This window comes from Pongo pygmaeus, chromosome 19 (genome assembly GCF_028885625.2).
Source record: "Pongo pygmaeus isolate AG05252 chromosome 19, NHGRI_mPonPyg2-v2.0_pri, whole genome shotgun sequence".
Classification (NCBI taxonomy): domain Eukaryota; kingdom Metazoa; phylum Chordata; class Mammalia; order Primates; family Hominidae; genus Pongo; species Pongo pygmaeus.
The window spans coordinates 60817677-60842702 of record NC_072392.2 but is presented as its reverse complement, the minus strand read 5'-3'; the positions used below and the strand labels follow the sequence as shown (position 1 = coordinate 60842702).

General features: G+C 55.0%; 1 protein-coding gene across 7 annotated transcripts; it reads right to left on the bottom strand.

Moving 5' to 3' along the window:
• Window positions 1-782: 782 nt before the first annotated feature.
• CUEDC1 (CUE domain containing 1) lies at window positions 783-24929 on the bottom strand. Of its 7 annotated transcripts, XM_063657167.1 has the most exons (11): window positions 20814-20955; window positions 19046-19173; window positions 15324-15372; window positions 12749-12875; window positions 11823-12015; window positions 10447-10530; window positions 8283-8354; window positions 7324-7417; window positions 6530-6588; window positions 5647-5717; window positions 783-2475 (listed from the first exon to the last, which is right to left on the bottom strand). In XM_063657167.1, exons 1-10 carry the CDS (start codon window positions 20927-20929, stop codon window positions 5650-5652), a joined length of 990 nt encoding a protein of 329 aa, XP_063513237.1. In that variant the 5' UTR covers window positions 20930-20955; the 3' UTR covers window positions 783-2475; window positions 5647-5649. The 7 variants fall into 7 exon arrangements, with proteins under 7 accessions (XP_063513237.1, XP_063513235.1, XP_054316141.2 ...); XM_063657165.1 differs by lacking the exons at window positions 15324-15372; window positions 20814-20955 and adding an exon at window positions 24597-24929 and having other exon boundaries at window positions 783-2548; XM_054460166.2 differs by lacking the exons at window positions 15324-15372; window positions 20814-20955 and adding an exon at window positions 24597-24929.
• Between the last annotated feature and the right edge of the window lie 97 nt (window positions 24930-25026).

Below are 25026 nucleotides of genomic sequence, written 5' to 3'. Positions count from 1 at the left end.
CACTTTACAAGCCCCCCGGGTCTGACTGGGAGTGGGGCCAGACCCTGATGGGTGGAGAGGCCCCTGCAGGGAGTGTAGGAGGTACAGGAGTTGTCAGGGAAGAGAGAGGGTGAGGTCACTGAGCTGAAACATGGCATCAGCGGCAAGAGAAGCAGCCTTGGCAACAGTGACCCGGAGCCCAGGAGTAAGATGTGTGGTTGGAAGCCCTCGGAGGCCGTTGGCTCAACACAAGGAAAAACTTCGACCTTGAGAACTGCCCTGTCTGGAAACGGTACCAGCTTCCTCTTCTGGCAGCAAGGGCCTGTCCCTGTGGCAGAGGGCGGGGTAGTCCTGCTGAGCTGGAGGAGGAGGAAAGAGAGATGTATCAACTGGGGCGATCTCTGAGTTCCCTTTGAAGTCTGAAATTGCACTTCCCTGCAACCTCCAGTCTGCCTTTAATCCAGAAGCTGTTTATTTAGGGAGGTGGCCGTCTGGAGCTTTCTCAACAGACTGGCTTTCCCCATGGTGTTTCCCTTGCCTATCAGCAAGCGGTTTACTGTCCTGGGCCAAACAGGAAGGCGACAGCGCTAGACACAGCCGGCAGGTCCGCAAGGTTGCGGTGCAGCGGTGCTGCAGGTGTCACCTCGAGAGTGCAGTCGGAGAGCGCTGCGGGTGAATGGGCCAGGCAAGGCAGGGGTACCCTAGGCATGCGACGCGGGGCTCCTGGGGACAAACCCTGCCCCAGGCCGGGAGGGAGGAGGGAGCAGGAGGGTCCAGCCCACGCCGCTGGCCACATCAGAGCACCAAGAGAACACCAACTCTTTATTACAGGAATTCCTATGAAACAGCTCCAAGAAAAAACCCACACATAGGAGGAAAAAAAATAACAAAGCAACACTCACAGACGTGGGGCTGGGGCTTCCCCCACAGTGCGCCCGGTCCTGGCGCGGGGAAGGCTCAAGAGACCGTCGGGAACTCGAGCTGGGGGACCGAGGCACTCCTCGGAGACCTCCCCCTCCCTCCACGGCCCCAGGCCTGGCGCGGGGAGCAGCGGAGGGGGCGGCCGCTCCTCGGCAGGGCCCCCTGAGCCAGCGTCCCGGCCCCGCGTGCGTTTCCAAACTTGGTCACGCTCGGCGGCGGCGGCGGCGCGTCCCGGCCCTCCCCAGCGAGGGAAAGCTCGGCGTTGCGAGTCCGGGCAGGGTGGGCGGGACGAGGTGCGATCGCCGGCTCGCCTTCGCTACGCCCTTGTGATCTTGGGGCCACGGAGGCCACCAGGGCCCGGCCAAGGATCGGATGCCACTCCCAACCTCCCAAAGCCGCGCCGAAGCCTCGTGCCTGCCCAGGCTTCCCGGCTCTCCGGAAGATCTGCGCGCTCCCATGTCCAGGGCGGGGCCACGGGCTGGGCAGCCTCCCTCCCCGTGGCAGTGGTCAGTGCCGTGTAAGCGTTCCTAGAATCAGAGTTCTCCTCCTCAGATCACCCGCCCTTCTCAGTGGCACCCAGCAAGCCCTTCTGCCCTAGGCGCTCCCACCCAGGCTGGCGGCCTTTCCGCTTTGCTCTTTAGCCCTGCACCTGCTCAAAGGGGTCACTCCAGGGCCCACCGCTGCCCACCCTCGGACAGCAGGGCTTCCAGTCCAGCTGGGGAGTCAGAGCCCCTGTGAGCCCCTACTGTGGTGTGACTCCAGAACTGGCTTTTGTCTGCTGCCAAATTAAAGACCCTGCCTCCCCAGAATCCTCCAGCTCCGGGGTGGCCACCCTCCCCATCCCTGCTGGGTGATGGGGAGCTGCTGGGAGTGAGCCCATCCCTAACAGCAGCAGCCTGATGAGGCCAGACGGGGCAGTCGACAGATGCTCTTTGCAGTAGCCCATAGCTCCTCAGAGTTCCTGGGGTACCGGCCAGGGACCTCCCACCCAGGCTGGGTGCAGAGCTTGTGTGCTGGGCCAGCAGCCCCGGGGGAAGGCTGAGATAGGAGGCCATGGAAGGGAGGGGCACAAGTGCCCGGAGGGAGCTGAGGAAGGGGGACCAGAAGGGAGCTGAGGAAGGGGGGTCAGGCAGAGTCTGTGACAGGAGAGATAGGGAACGGAGGGAGGCAGGGACTCCACTTTCAGGCCAAAGAGCCTCTGGTGGGGTCATCTTGCCCTTTTCCATATTCCAACTTTTATCTGCTTTCTGGATTTTTTTTTTTTTTAAGGGAGGTTGGTTCCTGCATTTCCACTCTTTGACCATAGGAACGCCTGGCTACAAAAGGGGCTGTAATTGGCTGCTGCCTATAGGGGCCCCAGGTCCTTCCTCCAATTGCAAGGCAGCAACTCCGAAGTTCTAAGTCCCATGGAAAGTGGCAGTGGTTGGGCTGGACTGTGGCTGGAGGATCACTGGGCCTCGGTTCTCAAGCACCATCTGTCCGGCTGCAGCTGGGCCCTTCAGCTGGGGGCCAGTGTTGCTTTCCAGCTGCCCCCACCGGGTCAGATCATCTCTGGCAAGGAAGAGCTGCTGGCATCTGGTAGGGGAAAAAAGGGGATGGGAGGAGTCTTTTTCAAAGGAGCCCAATGGTCTTTCCTGGTCACTGGTTCCTGGAGAGACAGTTTTGGGAGAAGTTACTAAAGACGTAAGCCCTCTCCTTTCTCCAGGGACTCGAGGTCAACCATAGAACTCTGCCTGGGTCATCCCCCCATTCAAATTCCTAGAACCATTCCAGCTTGCCCAGCTGCAGGGATTCTGGCAGCAGGAGATGGAGTGGAGGAATGGAATCCCCGGGTGAAGCAGCTGTAGGGGAGGGCTTCAAGGTAGGAGGGTACCTGGCCCATTCTAAGATATCATAGCTCAGGGGAGCTAGGCCACAGAGACCTGTAGGTGGAGAAAAGTAAACTGGGGGCAGAACTTGGTAGGACTCAGACACCAGGCTGAAGAGTTCCTAAGACTTTACTCAGAAGACTCATTCAGGACGGGCGCGGTGGCTCACGCCTGTAATCTCAGCACTTTGGGAGGCTGAGGAGCGCCGAGGTCAGGGGTTCAAGACCAGCCTAACCAGCATGGTGAAACCCCGTCTCTACTAAAAATACAAAAACTAGCCGGGCGGGGTGGCACATGCCTGTAATCCCAGCTACTCGGGAGGCTGAGGCAGGAGAATGGCTTGAACTTGGGAGGGGGAAGTTGCAGTGAGCGGAGATAGCACCACTGCACTCCAGCCTGGGCAACAGAGCGAGACTCCGTCTCAAAAAAAGAAAAAGAAAAAAAAAGATTCATTCAAAAAGCACATGAGAAATGGAACTAAAGTGGTGTTTTGGTGGTGGGATCATCAGAGTAGGTAGGGGCTGTGAAGAGAACAGGGCTGTGACCTAGGTGATGAGCATCTATCAGGGTGGTAATGGAAGGAATAGAAAAGAGAATGAAAGGGGGCAGTCAGGAGGAGAGACTGAGTTGCCATCCAAGGCTGAAAAGAAAATCTTGGGTGCAGCTGGGGACACGAAGCAGCTCTGGAAGCCTAACTGCGATGGAGATTCAGATGTAGGAGCCAGATGCGCAGAAGTGTTGCTGGTGCTATAAAAGAGGGCGGAGGCACTGCCAGAGTGGGCAGTGAGAAGACTTCAAAGAGGGTCAAGGGCAGAGCAACAAGGAGAGCCAGTATTTAGGGAGTGGGCAGAGCAACAGGAGCCGGGAGAGAGGAAGGAGAACCAGGCTTCCTGGGGTCACAGGAGCCAAGGGAGGGCAGCTTCAGGGGAGATCAGAGGAGCGCGTGTGGAAGAGCACCAGAAGAATGCAGAAGACGCTAAGGCCCTGAGCTGCTGGGTGACCTCCGAGTCAATCCGGGTGATGGGAGGGGCTGTCAGCCTGCAGTGGATGAAGGAGGATGGCAAGAAAGACTCAAGGACCCTTGGTGTTTAAGGGGAGGAGGAGGAGGATGTCAACTTGCAGAAGGAGCTGGAAAGGGACAAGCTGGAAGTCCTAGGACAGAAATAAATGATGAGGTGCGGGTACAGTGGCTCACACCTGTAATCCTAGCACTTTGGGAGGTCCAGGTGGGCAGGTCACCTGGGGTCAGATGTTCAAAACCAGCCTGGCCAACACGGCAAAAATCCATCTCTACTAAAAATACAAAAACAAATTAGCCAGGCACGATAGTGGGTGCCTATAATCCCAGCTACTCGGGAGGCTGAGGCAGGAGAATCACTTGAACCTGAGAGGTGAAGGTTGCAATAAGCCAAGATTGTGCCACTGCACTCCAGCCTGGGCAACAGAGCGAGACTCTGCCTCAAAATAAATAAATGAATGAATGAATGAATGATGAGCAAGGTTCTGATGTAGGGGTGGTTTGGACAGGACCCATTTTCCCTGGGGACCAGTAGGAAGGAGAAGCGCGTGGAGACGGTAGCAGCGTGGGGTGACAGTGGAGGCGATTCCCTGGCAAGCTCTATCTGGGCATTCCAGGACAGTGGGAAGTGGGCTGCGGCTCTGTGTTTGAGGAAAGCCTGAGGGGAATGGAAGGGGCTGCAGTGCCTGGTGGGAGATGATGTAGGGAGTCAGGTGGAGCGGGTGTGGGGGCCAACTGCCCAGGCAGAGGGGAAAGGGCACTTGTATTTACTTGTTCCCGGTTTCCCTCCGTTGTGACTATCCTGAGGCAAGCGAGTATTTCTCCATGGTCTGACACAGGGCCATACCTGCCACACCATCAACTCAAGAAAGCCTTATAGATGCTGCCCACTGGGACCAGACCAGTGGCTGGGGAAGGCTGGGCAGCTTCCCCTCTCCCATGGTAAAGGGGGGCTGGAAAAGGGACAGCTGTCTTGGCCAACTCCTGGAGGAGGCCTTGGTATTTTCTCTTTCTCCCCAAGAGGGTGCACAGGAAGTGAGGAGGAGAAATGGCTTGGAGGCCTGGGGCTTCAGCCAGAAACCGCTGCCTCAGGAGGGTTTCTTCATCCTGGTTTGGCAGATCCCAGCCCACCCAACCCAAGCAGAGGGCTGGAGAGAGCTGTGTGTGTGCACAGCCGGGTTGAGACCACCTCAGTTTTTCTTTTGTCTTTTTTTTTTTTTTTTTTTTGAGATGAAGTTTCACTCTTGTCGCCCAGGCTGGCGTGCAATGGCGCGATCTCAGCTCACTGCCACCTCCGCCTCCCAGATTCAAGTGATTCTCCTGCCTCAGCCTCCCAAGTAGCTGGGATTACAGGCGCTTGCCACCACGCCAGGCTAATTTTTGTATTTTTAGCAGAGACAGGGTTTCACCATGTTGGCCAGGCTGGTCTCGAACTCCTGACCTCAGGTGATCCACCCACCTTGGCCTCCCAAAGTGCTGGGATTACAGGCATGGGACACCGTGCCCAGCCAGTTTTTCTTAAATCGTCCTCTCAGTGTGCTATGTGTGTCCTGGACTGTCTTCTCAACTGGACTGTAAACTCTTCAAGGTCAAAGCTGATTTTGTTTCCTGTTCTCAGCATCTGTCATAGGCAGGTGTGCTTATCTTTTGTCAAATGAATAAATAACCAAAAAAGACATGCAATCAACTAGTTCCCACGCCCGTGTCCCTGCCGCAACTATGAGGGAAGACACGTGGGGCCTGTGCTACCCAGTTGCCTGACCCCAGCGCCTCTGGACACCTGGGAGGACACATGGGGTGCAGAGTGTGGGGGGCCCTGGCCTTGGGCAGTCCCTGGGTAGCTATGGCTCCAGGCCTTACCTCTTACTGTCCTTCTCGCAGGCCTTCCTCCACCTTGGGCGCCTCCTGATGCCTGCCCCGGAAGTCTTCATCTGAAAAGGAGAGGGAAGCTGCCTCATCCTCTACCCTGCAGGGCCTCGCTCAGGCACGGCCCCCAGACTGGGCAAGAGAGCTGACCCGACTCTCTCTGCCCCCTTCATTTGGGACCCATGCAGATCCCCCCAGGTGGAAGATGCATGGGTCCAGGGAGAGAGGCAGCAGGACACTCAGGTGCTGGCCAGGGTCCACCACTGAGCTCTGAGACCTTGGACAAGTTCTCCCCTCGTCTTTGGGCCTCAATTTCCTCATCTATAAAATGGGATGGAAAAGCTGGACTATCTAGATGACCTCCGAGGCCCTTCCAGTCCTTGTTTCTAGATGCCTCCTGACCCTCGGATGTGGCATGGGGATCAGGGTTCAGCTGCGGGCCCAGTAGGGTCTGAGGCAGAGTCTTCTGGCCCACGTGGCCTTTGGAAGGGACTGGGTGAAAGCTGAGAAGCCTCTGGGCCCACAGACTGAAGCTGCCCAGTGCTTGGTTCTCAGGCCAAGGGTCCCCCATGGGGGCACGCCTGTCTGCCACCTCACACCCAAAAGAATATTCCCCAGAAACAGTACCTGGCACTTCATGCTACAGGCACACATCTAGGTGGAAGTAGGGCTAGGGCCCCCTTTCAAGGGTTGCAGGAAGCGGGGAGGCAATGTCGACCAAGTCAGGGGGATCCATTTCTTTGGGTCACCAGCCCACCAACCCTCAGTGTGTTCCTCCAGGGGACAGGGCGGGTGCTCCCATGAAACACCCAGGAACTCCGCTGGGAGATCACCGATCATAGAGAAGTTGGAGCTTACAACTCCCCTCCAGCCTCACCACACGCGTGGCCCTCCACATCATCCAGGAGGTTGGCTGTTGACGCGGCAGCCCCCAGTCTGCCAGGCCATTCAGGAAAACCGTCCCAGGGATGAGGGAACACTGCCCTAGTCCTCCCAGTCCCACTGACTCTCTGCCCCACCCCTCAAAGCTCTGGAGGTATCTGATACACCCACCTGACCCCCCACACCCTTAGTACTGTCCCCCAGGCTCCTTTTCCTGAGGTCAGTGGTGTGGCCAGGCCCTGACACTCTCACCCAGCTTACATCTCTGGGGATGGAGAAACAGCTTCCTCCCTGTTTCCCTCTGGCTGCTGAGCCTCTGCTATCTTAGGCCCTGTTTGAGAAGCATGAATAGGAGTTCGGATAAAAATGTGGAAAGCCGTATTTCTACTCGAGGAAGGGAGGGCCAACATGCTTGGAGTGAGGAGGACTCGTGCACCAGTTCAACTAGAGAAATGAGGGGAAGATTTGATTTTGATGGAAGAACCACTTTTTCTCCCAAGAAGTACATGACCTCAGACCATAAAAAAAAGTTAATAGGACAACTTCTGGGCCTACAGAAGGGAGATAGGAGCTGCTGCCCTGCTCCCTAGGCCTGGTCTCTAGTTGGCAACGAGAGACGGGCAGTGGGCTGGTGGCCAAGCTCATGGAGGAGAGGGGAGGAGGAAGGGAAGGCCACAGAGCCTGGTTCCACTCCCAGGGGAGGGCACAGCTGCAGGGAGTCCAGAAGGGGTCTTGCTCCGTGGCCCTTGGCTTCCACCACCCCCACCAGTGCCAGGCTGGAAAGGATACGACTGATGCTTCAACAAGTGTTTCCTCTTTGACTTCCTCATTTTGGTCTTCTCTGAGAAGGCTCGGGCAAGTTCAAACAGTTTCCTCCGGGTGGCTGGGGGCAGAGAGACCTGTGAGTCATTTTCTTAGCAGCCAGCACACCAGATGGCCTCCTCCCAGGTGTGGGAAAGGCCAGGGGAGGACCAAGGCCCCCGGAGTGGGAGCAGGGGGCAGGCAAGGGTGGGAGCTGGGGAGGGAGAGGTGACAGGAATCGCAGACCCCTGAGGACACCACCCCAGGAGCAAGAGGCTGCATCCTGGGTCAGCCTGCAGGGGCAGCACAGGACACCCTGAGCCAGGCCCAGGGACCGCAGGCGGCTCAAGATCCGAGTATTCCCTCCCCAGCTGCAACACACTGCAACGCATCTTGGCTCACTTTCCCGCCGCCACTGCCTTCCCGCCCCTCCCCTAGCCACCTCCAAAGTTGGTTCTGGGATTTCCATGACTAATCCGAGATTTTCCCTGAAATGGAGCCTGAAAGGATCGCAGCCTCATTCACACATGGCTGTGGGTCTGTGCGGCGGGGAGGTGAGGGGGAGGGAAGGGGGCATTCAAGGCTGGTAGGACTTTGTGGAAAAGAGGTCCCCCACCCCCACAGAGGCTTAACAAGGGCCTCTCTGTGCAGTCAGCTCCGGCCAAACCTCAAGCCACAGAGAACGTGAACATGAGGATTGCGGTGAGGGCATGTGTGGCACGTTATTTTTCTGCAGACATCTGGCTCAAGAGGATTTAAAACTTAATTTGTATCTAGACTCAGCTGTAGAGGGAAGTGAGGCAGGAAGGCTGAAGGAGCCAGCCTGCGATGAAAATGACCAAGAGTCAGCTGCATTACACATGCTGAGGGGCTCCCTCACTCCTGGGAGGCCACAGGGCCTGTCTCAGAAAAGCTGGGGAGGGAAGCGGGGCCTGAGCGGGACTCACACTTTCCCATGTGTTTCAGCTTGTCCCTGAATAAGGCATCTTCAGACACAGCGGGGTTGGCGTCGCCAGTTCCTGGAAGGAGACACCTGCTGAAGGCCAGCCAGTGTGGCCAGCCATGGCCGCTGTCCCAGCCCTACCCACCCATCTGAGGATAAATGCAAAGAAAGAGCAGGCTTCTTCCCTGGCCAGGAGGGAGTTTAAAGCAAGGAGGATATGGAGTTCCAGGAGCTCCTCTTTCCCTTTGTGGGCTTTGTTTCCCCATCTATAAAAATGGGGAGGGTTCAGCGGTCTACTGTGTGTGCGGACAGCCAGCTTGTGTGTGCTCCCAACTGTCCACGCCTCTGACCAACTCCATGTTTCATGACATCACCTTGGTAGCTTGGGAGTATTTCCACCATGGAGGTCACCAAGCACTACATATCAGGCTCCCGCTGCACCCAGAGTTGGCTGTGAAACATTCACTAGCACACCAGGGGCCTCCTGCACCCCGACATTCATGTGACAGTCAAATGAGGTGCTGGCTCAGAGCTGGCATTCACCTATAGCAAGTCCCTTGTCCTTCCTGCCAGGTAAGCCCATCCATTGCTCCCTCCCAGCCACAGGGTTTCTGGCTATTAGACAATGAGTAGGAATAGAACGGGACTAGTCCTGGAGTCAGAACCCCACTGGCCACCCAGAGTCTCCCGGGCTCGCTCAGCATCCACTTGGGTCTTTTGCTGCCTTTCTGAAGCCCCTGCTCTCTATCCTGCAATTTGATTAATCCCCAGTCACCTTGCCTGCTAAGTCCCCTTTGAGTCATTCTGATCCATCTCAGCAGCCCCGATATCTCTAGTTAATTCAGGATCAAGGACAAGAGGCTCCTGCTTAAAACTCCCAGCTGCACATCTGCTGAGCCCTAAGCTCCCAGCCTGCTGCTTATGAGTCAGTTCCACAGGATTTTCTCCCTTCAAGCTGGGATCAGCTCAGCTCCCCATCCCTCTGCTCCTCCACCCCCAACTCCACTGCATGATGCAAGGTCTATTCCAGGCAAGAGCCTTTCTCTGAGGTGGGCAGCTTGCGTACGTGTGGGGCGGGGGGCACTGACTGATGAGGGGCCACTGTTCGCACACAGGCACCAGGTCATCGTTCCCAGCTGTGGCTCAACACAGTAGTCTGTGCATCCCAGGAGCACTGCTGCCCCCTCACCCCCATCCAACCCTCCTTCAGCCATTAGAGCTTCTGAGCAGAAGGGCCTGGCCCTCTTTACAGGCAATTCTTACTTCCCACCACCTTGTACACAAAGCTAGAAATTCCTCTTCCTCCAACACCTAGGGCAGGGCCCAACAGATGGCAGATATTCTCCAGCTATGTCATGAATGAATGAGTAAACTCCCCAGATTAATCCTGCCCTCCTTTTTTTCCATGCATTTGCTAAAATCAGTAAGTCCTCAGCTTTGCTAGTTTGTTCTACCTGTTTTCTGGGCATTTCTCTTTACAAGACCATAAGCTTCCCCAGGACACAGACCAAGACTTATTAGTCTCTGAGTCCCACCACGGGGCATTTTGGGGTCCTTTTCTTCTTCTTTTTTTTTTGGAGACAGGGTCTCACTCTGTCACCCAAGCTGGAGTGCAGTGGCATAATCACAGCTCACTGCAGCCTCAACCTCCTGGGCTCAAGTGATCCTCCCACCTCAGCCTCCTGAGTAGCTGGGACTACAAGCACATGCCAATATGCCCAGCTAATTTTTAGTACTTTTTTGGTAGAGACAGGGGGTCTCATTTTGTTGCCCAGGCTGGTCTTGAACTCTTGGGCTGAAGCAATCCACTCGCCTCGGCCTCTCAAAGTGTTGGGATTACAGGCGTGAGCCACCACACCTGGCCATGTGTCGTTGACTAGCCTACACTCGAGGCATAGGTTGAGAGTTCAGCCAGCCTATGTTACTTGATCACAACCGTGGGCTCTGAAGCCCAGCAGTGGCTGGATTGGAAAGACCCCAGAGCTGCTAAATGGAGTGGATATGGAGGTGGGGGCAGAGGTGGCCCCGCCAGCCTGCTGAGGAAGCCCAGGCCCCCTCCCACAATCTGTTTTTTCACCCTCCTCTCAAAACTCCAAATATGCAAAGCAAAGTTGGGTGTGAGCCCCCCCCCATGCCTCTAGGTTTTCTTCCCCAGAAGGCAAAGTTACCTGGGACAGGAGAGGGAAAGCCAAAGTCGTTTCCGACAGCCACACTGCTGGATTTAGACTTCTGGGATTCGTATTTCAATCGATCTGGAAAAGGACCACATTCACAGGTCAGGGAGGTTAGCTCCTGGACTCCCAGGGTCAGGCTGGGCTGGGACACGGTAGTTTGCTAGAGGCTAAGTCCCCAGAATCACACATGAGCATACACGGGCACCCAAAATATGAGTGCACACATCCACCAGCTCTCAAAGAACCAGCAGTAAAAGAAACTACCGCCTGACAGCCATCTCAAATGTCAGAATTAAAAGAACTCAGAGAGACTGTAGAGTCCAAACCCCCTCATTTAAAAAGAAAGGCACGGCCAGGGATGGTGGCTCATGCCTGTAATTCTAGCACACTGGAAGGCTAAGGCAGGCAGATCACCTGAGGTCAGGAGTTCGAGACCAGCCTGGCCAACATGGTGAAACCCCGTCTCTACTAAAAATACAAAAATCAGCCAGGTATGGTGGCGTGTGCCTATAATCCCAACTACTTGAAAGACTGAGGCAGGAGAAACACTTGAACCTGGGAGGCGGAGGTTGCAGTGAGCCGAGATTGAGCCACTGCACTTCAACCTGGGTGACAAGAGCGAGACTATGTCTCAAAAAATAAAAAATAAATGGAAAGGCCCTGAGGCTTCCAGCACCTTTGCTGCAGAGCTGGGGCTAAACTTGGGCCTCAGCCCAGCCTTCTCCCTCCACAACTTGCTCCTCCCCCACCAACACACCATCAGTGACACACACAAGCTCTCACGCTGTGGCCGTCACAGGGACAGAGCTCCACAGCCCTCTCGTCTCCTTTACCCCAAACGCATTCCCACCCTGCAGGGGAAAGGCAGCCAGGCTGGGGAGCAGGGTCTCCAACCCAGACACAACCCAAATACCTGCAAGTTCCAGAGCCCCTGCTCTAAGGTCTTCCATTCAAGAGCCTCCCCCGCCCTGGCGTTCATGAACCCAGTCGTTCTGTTTCCGGAGCTCCAGACACATCACGCCTGCCTTGGGGCTGGGGCTCTGTGAGGAGGGGCAGTGCTCTTCTCCCTGCTACCTTGTGCCAAGGCCAGTGCCTGGCACAGAGCAGATGTGCAAAGGGAAGAAGGCCTAAGAGTGCACACCCTTCTTCCTCTGAGTCCCGAGGGAGAAAGGGGTGGGCTGGTGACCCAGGTCCCCATAGGCAGAATTCTGAGGCTCCCACGGGATAACTTGGTGGGAGTCATGCCTCAGTAGAACAGAAAGCACCTGGCCCCCTCAGCCCCCAGCTCAGTGTTTTCCTGAGCCCCAAGGCTAAAGCCAGCATCACCTCCCTTCTTCAGCCATGAAGAAGTGGCTGCAGGCACTGCCCACCTCTCTCCAGAGCGAGGAGGAAGTCGCGGTTCCGTTGCAGCTCCTTCATGAACTCCTCGTTCTGCAGGAAAAGCGCGATCCTCTCGTCCTCCAGGTACTGCTTCCAGCGGCTCTCCTGGTCTCGGGGCCCTGGCCCAGCCATGGCAGGCGGACCTCCCTCTCCACTCCCAGGCTTGGGGCCCCCAGCGTTACCCTGAGGAGGAGAGCGAGCATGTTGAATGTGTACACACAAGGGTACATGTTGCACACACGTCCACATCCCTCTGGTTGCACACACGCCCTGTCCAACATCCTCCAGCCCTCACCTGAGGCTCACACCTCCTAATGGAACCTGGTTGCGAGCCAAAATCCAACAGACAGGTCAGAGCCATTGCTGTAGGGGACACAGCAGTAGCCTAAAAACTATTTTTCCTCCACGCCACGGACCACCTCATACCTTCATCTACCACCTGAACAGTCCTGAAAAGAAATCTGCAAACTGTGGAACAGCCTATATGTCAATTCCCAAACTCAACCCTCTCCCTGAACCAGCAGCCTCAGGGTGGACCTGCCCTGCTGGGGGCACCTTGGGGCATGCCAACTCTAGCAAGAAGCAGCCTCTGGCCCTTTCCCAAGGGAGGAAAGGGGGTGCTCTGGCCCTTCACCATTGGCCACCCCATGCCCGCCTCTCTCCAGCCTGAGGTGACTGCTGCAGCAGACAGCATCCTTAGGCTGTCACCTTCCCTGGATAGAACAGGAAACCTCCAGGCCCAGGGAGGAAGTGAGGCTTTCAGTTCAGCATTCCTGCCCTATGAACCCAGGGCAACAGAAATAGCTCAGCCTGGGTTTAAACATCAGGAAGTAAAACTGGCTGGCACAAATTGTGTGGGCAAAGAGAGATGCTGGACAAGCAGGTGGGAGTGGAAGGCGGGGGCGGCCCCCATTACCTGTATGCTGTCCAGCTGCTGGGGCAGGATGCGGAGAAAGTCATCCGGGAGGTTGCCCAGCAGTGGTGGGTTCCAGTTCCGATAGCGTCTCTGGCTTGTCGGGGCTCCAGAGCCCAGCACGTCGATACTAGGGGATGGGAGGTGACAGGGAAGAGGGAGTCATTAAGCCCAACCCCAGGTCTCCTGGCCCCATCACACCAGGTCCTCAGGCAGGTGGGATCCTGCTCAGTGATTCCCATGGCCTCCACTGCCTCCAGAACAAAGGCCCGTCACTCTGTCTCATCACTGGAGATGTCTCCACCAGCCTCAGCAAACTCCCCAGCCACTCATGCTCTCCACTCACTCAGTGCCCTTCCAGGTCTCTGGACCTACAGAGCTGTCTGTCCATGGTGCACATATGGAACTCTGTGGATTTAGCCACAGATGTTTACGAATGCCCCCTAAAGACAGCAGGGATCGTATCCTTTCATGCTTCTATCCTAGCACCTACACAGTGCCAGGCTCATGGTGCTGAGTGACAGGTATGGTCCAAAGGAACAGACACATAAGCCACCAACAGCACAGCCTGCTGCATGTTGGTTGGCTGAGGAAGGGGCAGGGGCATATGGGGACGCCAGGATCCCTACAGAGGGTAAAGCAGATCTGAGCTCCAGTTGTGGCTCAACCACCAGCCGGCAGGGTAGTCTTAGGTGGGCCCCTGTTCCCTCTAGGGCTCGGTTTCCTTATCTAGAAACTGCTGCCTCCCTGCCCAGGTGCTGGGGAGCCCCTCAGGAGGCCGTGTCCTGAGCAGTGTTCTGAAAAGGTGCGTGGAGATGTGAGTGTGGAAGGGATCTCGCTCTCAGGGTGCTCTGGGGCCGCTCTTTCCAGGCCCGTGGTGTGTGTGGCAGGAGCTCTGTGCCATGGCAGAGCCAACAGCTGGGTAAGGCAGTAGAGGAAGAGGGGGTGGCACACACCCTCCCTGACCCCCAGGCTCCCGCCCTACCGCCTTGGGCCTGAAGGCAGCTCGGAGCCCGGCCAGGAGCTCCCCACAGCTCCATGGCAGCCTGCAGCGTGGCAACCGCAGGACACGTGTTCCGCTGAATCAGGGAAACGGCACACTGAGAAGGCAGCCGAGGGCCGGGCGGTGGGGGCCGCTCTCGCTCTCGGGCCTGGCTTTGATTTTGGTCTTCAGCTCTAGGAATCCCGCCCGCCCCCTCACTGGAGGGGAGCTTTTCCGGGCTGCCGCTGACTATGGAAATAACTTCCTTTCCTTTTCTATTTTGGGCGGGTGGCCGGCGGCGGGGGCGAGGGGAAGGGGCGGGGGCGGCAGCAGACGGGATAACCAGCTGCTAAGTGCCTGGTGGGAGCTCAGCTCTTGCAGACTGGAGCCAAGGGAACCCCAGCACGCCTCGTCCACCCTCTCGCTGCACAGACACAGGGGGAGAGGGAATGGTCTGGAGAGCAGCTTGCATCACAACCCGGGACTCCCATTCCTAGGCCAAATTTTTTTCTACATCACTGCCACCTTCTGTCACTGTTGGAGGCTTCATTTTTCTCCAAAGGCCAGAGATGGGGAGAGAGGAAGCCTTATCTCTCAGGGACTCGCAGACCACCCCAGGCTACAGCAGGGAGGGACCCTCGCCAGGGTTATTACCCGTTCTTGGGGTCTCAGGGTCTTCATCTGGGACATGGGTGCCCACCCCCAACTTAACCACACCTCGGAGCCACCCAGGAAAGCAGCAGAAGGAGAACCTCAGAGGTGCATCTGGACCCCTCTAGCCATGAAGACTCCAAGTGGAGAAGGGGACAAGTTGGAGGAGGCCCCTGTTCTCAGCTGAGTTTCCTTGCTGCTGGGCCTGTGGTCCTGAAGGAAGGCCAGGCCCAGCCCCCTCCCGGCCCCTTGGCTGGCACTGGTAGAGATGAGGTCAGCCCACAGCTGCGTGAGCCAGGGGGCCCTGAGCACAGGCAGCCCAGGCAACTCCATTGTGGTCGGAAAGGAATGTCAGAAATGAGCTGAGACGCAAATAAAAAAAAAACTTCCAAGGCTGTAATTTTAACGGAAAAACAGCAGGCGGCCTGTGTGGAAGGGTCCCCGGGGTTTCAGAGACTTTCTTTCAGACAGATGGAGGGAAGGACAGACTGGGGGAGGGGAAGGAGAGAGAAGCTGGGGAGGATTTCCCAGCCCAGAGCCTCTGCCTCTGGACCCCAAAACTGCAACTTCAAGCCCCATCGGACCCCCAGGTTTACCCATGGAACATCAGACCTGATGGAAAGAGATTTCAGAGACAGGACTTTCAGGTAAAATTTTTGGTAAGAACTGGACATTGAGGTCCAGAGGGGGTTCAAGCCATGTCCCAGGACACACACATCATCCAGGCAAAACCTGGGCCCAGGGATTGTGACATTTGAAACATGCTCCCCGGGGTGGCCCTGCCTCTCTGTGCCCTAGCAGGCCAATACCCACGCTCCCAAACTCTGCCCCATCTGCAGGTTCTCGGCACCCCAGTGACTGGAGGTAGCAGAAGGGGGCCAGGCCATTCCCCCACTCAAATCTGATCTCCCTCAGCAGCCAAAGGAAGATTCCTAAAACACGAACCTGATCGTGTCGCTCTCCAGGTTAAGGCCCTTGAATGGCTCCCCGCTGGCTGCAAGAGAAGATGGAAGCTCCCTGGAGGGCCACAGGGCCTTTGATCTGCTTGCCTCTCCAGCCTCACCCGCCGTTACATACTTCCAGGAGGTCCCCAGATGAGTCCTCTTTCCTGCCTCCAGGCCTCTGCAAGTGCTCCTTCATTTGCCTGAGCGCCTCCCTGTCCTCTGCTTCTCCACATTACTGCTAACGTGGCCTTCAGGTCACAGCCTGGACATCAGTTTCTCCTGGCAGCCTTCCCTGCCCCCGTGTCTTCGGCTTCCCTAGACCCTGATCTCCTTGGCAGTGTGTGGGCAAACAGGCAGCACCGTATTCACCTCCACATCACACACACAGCTCAGCACATGGTTCACACACATGGTTCAGGAGTGCCATATTCACCTCCACATCACACACACAGCTCAGCACATGGTTCACACACATGGTTCAGGAGTGCCGTATTCACCTCCACATCACACACACAGCTCAGCACATGGTTCACACACATGGTTCAGGAGTGCCATATTCACCTCCACATCACACACACGGCTCAGCACATGGTTCACACACATGGTTCAGGAGTGCCATATCCACCTCCACATCACACACACAGCTCAGCACATGGTTCACACACATGGTTCAGGAGTGCCATATTCACCACCTCATCATACACACGGCTCAGCACCCGCATACGGCAGGCAACTCAGTAAATGCTGGAGATGAATGTCCTGGATGGAGGGACTGGACAAGGCACTGGAGATGGCCTAGAGGCCCAGGTCTAGCAGAGCCATCCTGGGGCAAAGGGACCTGTGCCTCTACTGAACACCGGCCTCTGGGGGAAGCCTCACCCCTGGTCTCAATGTTCAATGTTAGAGCTAAACTCAGAGGCCAACCATTGTAGCTGGGGGACAGGAAGGAGCAGTAAACCACTGATTATAGGTCTGGTCTATACCTGGGTCTGTGCAAAGTGCTCCACGCACATCTCATTCAATCCTCCTAACAGTGCTAAGGTGGAAATTACTATTCCTGTTTCAGGTGAGGCAAACGAAGCTCAGAGAGGTTAAGCAATGAGCCAAAGGCCACATTGCAAAGGTGCCTGAAGAATTCTAAGCTAGGCAGCTGAAGGAAGGGGTGGGGAGAACAGACCGCTTTTGTCTGACTCCACAAGTCGAGTTCTCCTCAGTGCATCCACTCCCAGCCCAGCAAAGCCTTCATTTCCTGAGTTAGGCTCCAGAACCTTAAGCAAGAGCAGTAACTTGTCTAAAGCCCACAGGGTCTCCTGAGCCTTGGTCTAGTGCTGAGGTTACCTTGCCCCCAAGTGGGGCTCCCATCACCACCCTGGTCCCCACCCACAGCAGGCTGAACACCCAGCCAGAGTATGGAGAGAGGATGTGGCATGGATATCCATACCACATTTATACTGGGATTTTCAGCCAAGCATAATGGTATGCCCTGTAGTCCCAGCTATTTGGGAGGCTGAGGCGAGAGGACTGCTAGAGCCCAGGAGTTCAGATTCACCATGGGCAACATAGTGAGACCCTGTTTCTATTTAAAGAAAAAAAAATTCTTTCTCTTATGGCCTCAGTTTTCCCTTCTGAAAAATAGGTGGAACCACTCTGCCTAGCAGAAACTGAACTTTTTGCAAAAGTGTATTGGAATATTAAAAAAAAAAAAAAAGTGGGGGTGGGGATAGGCCCGGTGGCTTACATCTGCAATCCCAGCACTTTGAGAGGCCAAGGTGGGCGAATCACCTGAGATCAGGAGTTCGAGACCAGCCTGGCAACATGGTGAAACCCTGTCTCTACTAAAAATACAAGAGTTAGCCGGGGGTGGTGGCACACATCTGTAATCCCAGCTACTCGGGAGGCTGAGGCAGGAGAATCGCCTGAACCTGGGAGGCGGAGGTTGCAGTGAACAGAGATAATGCCAGTGCACTCCAGCCTGGATGACAGAGTGAGACTCCGACTCAAAAAAAAAAAAAAAAAAAAAAGTCAAAGAAAGGAAAATCATTGAGCCCGGGGCTCTGTGATCCATCCCAGGCTGCAAGTCCTGCCTAGGTCTCACCCAGACCCACCCACTCATTCCCCACCTCCCACTCCAGTACAGCCTGCCAGCTCCTGGTACCACTCGTGACAAAGATCCCAGCTCTGTTCCTGTCCCTGACTCAAAACACTTCCCTCCCTCCTCCCCTCAGTAACTTTCTAGGACTCTATGAGCTCCGTAAGCTGCAATCACAGAGATTTTTCTCATTCGGGAGGTGACAGGACACAGCAGTGAAGAGTGATTAGCTTTAAGTCAGAATGACCTGGATTCCAACTCCAGCTTAGTCTTGGGGAAGTTATGAAATCTCTCAAGGCTCAGTTTCCTCGTCCATAAATAGGGGTGATGACAACAGTGCCCGCCTCTGCATTAAATGTGATGGTGTAGGTAAAGAACCTGCTCCGTTTCTGGCATTGGAAGGGTGCTTAGTCAATGCTAGCTATACTTGTATGATAACAGAGTTCACCACTGCTCTGGGGCTGTTCTGGGGAGAAGGGAAGATCTAACCGGGGCAGGTGCCCTGTCTCATCATCTCCCCACCCCCTCACCACTCCAGGCCTGAGCCATTCTAAGAAACAGCAGCTCTAGGGCAAAGAGGCCATACCACAGCTCTAGCAGCCCCAGTACAAATGTGGAGCCCAGAAAAACAAGCACCCCAGAGACCCATGGGATCTTATTGGCAACTAGCTTGATTATTTATTTATTTATTTATTTATTTATTTATTGAGACAGAGTCTCACTCTGTCACCCAGGCTGGAGTGCAGTGGCACCATCTTGGCTCACTGCAACCTCCGCCTCCGGGGTTCAAGCGGTTCTCCTGCCTCAGCCTCCCAAGTAGATGGAATTACAGGCATGCGCCACCACCCCTGGCTAATCTTTGTATTTTTACTAGAGACGGGGTTTCACCATGTTGGCCAGGCTGGTCTTGAACTCCTGACCTCAAGTGATCCACCCACCTTAGCCTCCCAAAGTGCTGGGATTACAGATGTGAGCCACTGTGCCCAGCCTAGCTTCATTTTAAGCTTCCAAATTACAGAGTCTCTAACCTGGAAGAAGTTTCCAGGGACCTTGCAGTCTACCTCCCTGCCTCCAGTTATCAAACTACCGTAATGAAAGAGACTTGCTCTCATTGCTTAAAAGTCCTCACAATATCCCTAGCCCAAGGATGGCAGCTAGCCATTCCATCAATTACTGATGACTGGCTGGGAATGCTGTGTTCTGTGTTAAGGAGGATCTGAGGCTCTGTCTTGACTCAGCAGGAAAGAGCACAGTGATGAATCAGACATGTTTGCTGTGGGCTTGGGAGGGGAAGTGTCAATACACATTCCCTGTTTGTCATTCCTACTCTGGCATCTCCCTTGACTATAAGCTCCCAGAAAGCAGAGGCCAAGCTTTACTTAACTCTGTGTCCCATATGGTACGAGACACACCGCCTAGCCTAGAGTAGGAATTTAGGAAATGTTTGCTCTTGCAATCCTTACATTTTGCAAGTTCTCCTTGGTATCTAGCTAAAATGTCTCTTGCTGCAGTAGAAGCCTGTTCTTTGAGAATATACTGAGGGGTCCAGCCAAGTTTTCTGTTGTTTGTACACAGCCCCAGCCACTGATCCTCTTCCCTACCACCCTGTGCTTTGAAACATGACAGATTCTCACCGGGGAGGCGGAGTCGGGGGAGCCAGAGGGTAGGGCCGGTCGAACACGTGCATGTGGTAGGCTGGCGGGGAGTACACAGGCGGGGGCTCTTCATCCGAGCTATCGGGTTCCAAAGTCCTTTCCAAGATCTAAATCAGAGGCAACAGAGAAAGAAATATTAATCATCCCTCCTTGAATTTAAATACCATTCAGACAAAATCAAGTGTGGGAGGGCAGATATAATAAAGGAACTCTGTGTGTTGCTAGTGGGAGTGTAAATCAATACAGTCACCACTTTAGAAAACTGCCTTTTTGAAAAAGCTAAACACATGGCTACCTCTGACCCTCCAGTTCTGGCAGCTCCACAGACATCAAAGTATATGTCCCCAAAAGAATGTTCACAGCAGCATTCTCCCTCCATGTACAGTTCAAATACAGGCAGAAACAAACACACAGTGGTAAGGGTCAGGGCGGTGTGCCCTCTGTGGAGCGGGTAAGGGTGGGAACAGACACCAGGGGCACTCCAGGTTCTGGGGATGATGGTTATTGAGCTGGTGCTGATAATGTGGAATATTCGCACTGTGAAACTCCACTGAGCTGCACGCGTGTGACTCATGTGCTCCTGTACCCACGCTATTCTTTGATAACATCATTCATACCTTCTCTCAAAGTACCTCCACGTCTCTGATCTCATCTTAACCTCGAACAACCTGGCGCTGTAGGATATGGCTCATTACCCCATTTGACACAGAAGGAAACTGAGGCCGAGGCTAAATGACATGGCAAAAGCCACACGCTTTTTAGAACTGAGTCTTCAACTCGGACCACAAGGGTCCCTCCTTCAGGCACACTGGCTGCACACTCAGGTTGGACTCTCAGGGCGGAGAGTAGCAAGGGGAGTGCCCGGGATGCCTGCTCTCCTTCCCAAGCTCTTGTCTTTATCCAGGAGCCAAGAAGAGGGCCAGGGAGAGGCCAAGCACTGGGCAAAGTCTGGGGTCCTGCTCCACTGACCCACCTAGATTCTTCCCCAGAAGCCCAGAGAGGAGTTTGGGGCAGCTAAACACATGGCTACCTCTGACCCTCCAGTTCTGGCACACTCTGCAGACATCAAAGTATATGTTCTCCTGCCTCAGCCTCCCAAGTAGATGGAATTACAGGCGTGCGCCACCACCCTGGCTAATCTTTGTATTTTTAGTAGAGATGGGGTTTCACCATGTTGGCCAGGCTGGTCTTGAACTCCTGACCTCAAGTGATCCACCATAGGAGGCGGCCCCTGACTGGGTGATCCCTCACCACACAGCCCAACCTGGCCTACACCTTTGCCTCCCACTCACTCCCCACAACTCTGTTCCCACCTCCTCCAAGATCAAAGAACATGGGAGGAGCTCAGAGGCTGTGAATCTCAGGTGCCCCAGAGCCCCCAGACCTCAAGTGAGTTTGCAGAAGTCACCATAATAATGCTGCATGTATAAGCCTGGGCTGGGCCAGGCTGCACTGGTACATCTCTGCTCTGAGACCAGCCATGCCCAGCACACACAGCCTCCCAGGGGCACCTGGTGGGTAGGGAAGTGAGCCTGTGCATGTGAGCACACATACGCACATACACACACGCACACACATGCACACATGCACTCTGCAGTGCTCTGCGTATACATAGCTAGCTCAACCCAAGGAGGCCTCCCGCCCTGGAATGCACTAACGTTCTTTCCTTTGAGGCTGAAAGTATTTAAACAGATGCTTTTGCAGGAAAGGAAGAATGTAGCGCTTGGCAGGCCACTGCTCTGCTTACCCCAAATTTCCACAAGAAAGGAAAAAAGAGAGAGAACACTGCAAGCGCTGCTCCTGTTCCCGGGCGAATCTCTGGTGCCTGGCACAGGACAGTGACCCAGCAGGTACCTGGTGCATTCTGAGAACTTGCTACTGCTGTCCCCCAGCCCAGGCACCCTGTTTCCCAGACCCCTCTTCTCTGAGGGATAGGGCTCTGGGCTGCGGCCTTGAGGCCAGCAGTGGTGGGTCTCAGTGGCTGGCCTGGGCTGTTCCCACTGATGTGGGTCAGAGTGAGGTGGGTGAGGAGGGGAGGAGAGCTCAGTAGAAACTGTCCCCTAAAGGAAGCTGCTTGAGGTTTCCTCTGACGGTGGCCAGCGGCAGTCAGCCCCCCAGACTCAGGACAATCAGGCCTCCCCAGCCACACCAGGAGGCCCCCTCCTGCTCCTCTGTGCAGCCTCCCAGAGCAGCAAGACCAGACAGACATTCATCAGAGCCTCCTGGAGAGGACTTGGGAAACACAGAGAAGGCAGGCGGCTGGCCAGGCAAGCTCCAGAATGCAGGGCCCGAGTCCCAAGGAGAGTAACCCCAGCAGAGCTGCTGGCCTCCCTGGCCTCTCCCTCCCACTGCCATCAGCCACAAAGAGGTTGTTCTTCTGGCTCTAAAGGTGCTGAAGTTTTTGGGCTCTGCAGCCTCCTGGCTTAACTCATTGTGGGTGATGGTTGCCTGCCAGGTGCTCCAGGGGGCAGGGTCTAGGCCATTTATCTGACAGGAGATATTTCTCCATGGCAAGGATACCCCTCGGGCCAGCCCACCACCCATCAGCCCCCAGAAAGGGTTTTTTTTCCAGTCAGCAGTTATTGTCATTCCAGCTGTGGCTCATAAATTTTCCGAAGCACTTTCCGCTGGCTCAGGAGCTGCCTGCCTATGGGCCCAGGCAGAGTTCCAAAGGTGGGGGGTTGGGGAGACTGCCAAGGGAGGGGAGGGGTACCAGGAGGGGGCTCAATTTGGAAAGCAAGATTCTTAGAAAAACAGAAGTGCACACACAGCAAGGACCTACCTAGGGGGTGGCGAAGCCTTGCAGAGGTCTATAGGACTGTGGGGGCCATGGACAAAGGAGAAAATACTACCCTACCTGCCAGACTGTCAGGGCAAATCAGACTGCAGAAAGGGTCAGAGCTTGCAGAGAGCTTTCTTTCCAGTTCACACTTAAAGCATATACAGTTGACTCTCGAATAACAAGAGTTTGAACTGCATGGGTCCACTTATATGCAGATTTTCTTCCACCTCCACCACCCCGAGACAGCAAGACCAACCCCTCCTGTCCCTCCTCCTCAGCCGACTCAATGTGAGAAGATGAGGATGAAGCCCTTTACGATGATCTACTTCCACTTAATGAACAGAAAATATATATTGTCTTGCTTATGATTTTCTTAACATTTTCTTTTCTCTAGCTTACTTTATTGTAGGAATACAGTATATGATACATACAACACACAAAATATATGTTAATCGACTGTTTATGTTAACAGTTAAGGCTTGAGGTCAACAATAGGCTATTAGCAGTCAATTTCTGGGGAAATCAAAAGTTATATTAAAAAGTGGATTTTTGACTGCACGGGGAGGATTCACTGCCCCAACCCCTGCATTGTTCAATGGTCACCTGTATCTGCAGACACACACATACATACGCATACTCTCTCTCTCTCTCCTTCTTTCTACAAAGAGGATCCATATTTTCCAATATTCCTTCCACCACCTACTCCAAGTAGATCAAAGGAGTGGTCTCCCAAGGAGAGAGACAATAGAAAACTGTACAAAGACAGCAGCAACATGTATTCATTCAACAAACACTCCCCGAATGCTTGCTATGTGCGTGGATTGTCCTGGGTGCTGCAGATGACACAGGGATGAGCCAGATGTCTTTGCCAACAGAGCTTCTCCACCTCCAGGGGGAGTCTCAGCAGCACCCACTAAGGAGGAAAAGCAAGGAGACTTCGCCCTGCAGGATGGCTGATGAACAAGGGTAATAATAATGCCACAGCACAAAGTTTGTGAGGATTAGAAGAGATGACACATCAGGCCAGGTGTAGTGGCTCATGCCTGTAATCCCAATACTTTGGGAGGCCGAGGCAGGCAGATCACCTGAGGTCAGGAGTTCGAGACCAGCCTGGCCAACATGGTGAAACTCCGTCTCTACTAAAACTACAAAATTAGCCGGTCATGGTGGCACATGCATGTAGTCCCAGCTACTCGAGAGGCTGAGGCAGGAGAATCGCTTGAACCTGGGAGGTGGAGGTTGCAGTAAGCCAAGATCGCGCCATTGTACTCCAGTCTGGGCAACAGAGCAAGACTCTGTCTCAAAAAAACTAAAAAAAAAAAAAAAAAAAAGAAGAGATGATGATACACCTAAAGCACTTAAGATGATGCCTGGCACTGGTCGGAACTCTAAATAAAGAGTGGAGTTAAATCCTGCTGGGTCCTGGTCTTGTCCATGGCTGCATGTCCCAGATGGCCCTGTGGACAACACCCCTCTGATTAACAGGCTCTGTGTGCCTCACCCTTCTGCACCAAGCACCTCAGGCTCTGCTGATACTGGGGGGCCAGATGTCCACTGAACTCGGGTGGGACTGGGAAGCACTCACAACCTCCAGCAGGTGGGTACTGATGCAGTACGTAGGTCCCCTCTCTCCAGCCACTTCCCTGAAGAGACTGCTTGGCTATGGCTCACTACTGTTTCCATCAGGCCACAGTCAGAGGGATTTAACTGGCAAGTCTGATTCCTCACTCCTTTTCCGTGGCTATGCTCCCAGGACACAGCCGCATTCTTTTTCTTTTTTTTTTTTTTTTTTTTGAGACAGCCTTGTTCTGTCACCCAGGCTGGAGTGCAGTGGCATGATCTTGGCTCACTGCAACCTCCGCCTCCCGGGTTCAGGCGATTCTCCTGCCTCAGCCTCCCGAGTAGCTGGGACTACAGGTGCGCACCATCACGCCCGACTAATTTTTGTATTTTTAGTAGAGATGGGGTTTCACCATATTGGCCAGGCCGGTCTCGAACTCCTGACCTCGTGATCCGCCCGCCTCGGCCTCCCAAAGTGCTGGGATTACAGGCACGAGCCACCTCGCCCGGCCCCAGCCACACTCTTTTTCTCAGCGTCAGGGCTTTGTCAACCTCATTGACTTCCTCTCACTCTAGGACCCTGACAGATGGTCCTGCTGCCAGTTCCCTAGCCAGTCAGGCACTATTTCACCTCCCAGCCTCTGCACAAGCTGTTCCCTTTGCCTGCACACCCTTCCCCCCGGCTTCACTCTTTCTTTGGGTCTCAGCTTAGGGTTTCGGCTTAGCCATCGCTTCCTCTGGGAAGCCACTCCTTTCTGCTGCTTCCACGTCTCCATCGAGCACTTACCACTCTGGCCGTCAGTACCCGACTCGCGCTTCTAGTCCACATTGGACTGTGAGCTCCAGGAGAGCAGAAATTTGGTCTGACTTGGCCACTGGCGGACTCTACGCCTGGAAGTGGAGTTCAGTATGTTGGGGTGGCGCCCAGGCACCTGCATTTTTAACAAGCACCTTGATTCTGATGCCTCCTGACTCAGGGTCTATTGCCACATCTCGCACACCACTGAGTGGGTGCTCAGTGTTTGTTGAATGACTGCATGATTTCTGCCCATAAAATAAGGTGACTGACGGATGGTACTTTTCCCTAGGGGAAGTAAGGCTGCTTTCTAATTAGAACCCAGACAGCGGAGTAACCCAGGTCCTCTTAGGTTCCAATGGTGGTTGGAATTACCCAGACCGCGCCCCTACCTCCGGGGGGATGCTGTCCTCCGAGTCGGAGCTGTCCTCATAGACGCCGCCGCCACCACCGCACTCCAGATTCATCTGCAGCAGCTGGTCGATGGTGGCGTCCACAGCGCCGCTGTTGGCGCGCAGCACGCATTCGATGATGTCGTAATCCATGTTGGGGAACATGGTCTTGAAGTCGTCCATGGCCTGGTTGAACTCCAGGCGGCGCACCTGGCGGGCAGGCCGGCTGTTGTTGAGCTCCTGGGGGGCGGCCGTGCCTCCCCCGCCCCCGCGCGCCCCGGCGGTGCCACCCCCGCCGCTGCCGCTGCTGCTCCGGCGGAACAGGCTGGTCATTTTGCGGAGCCGCTTGGGGAAAATGTTTCTAGCCGGCCGCAAAGCCCCTTCCCCAGGGTCTTTCCGCCGTCAGCCGCTCGCTTGCCCTGCGGTCTCG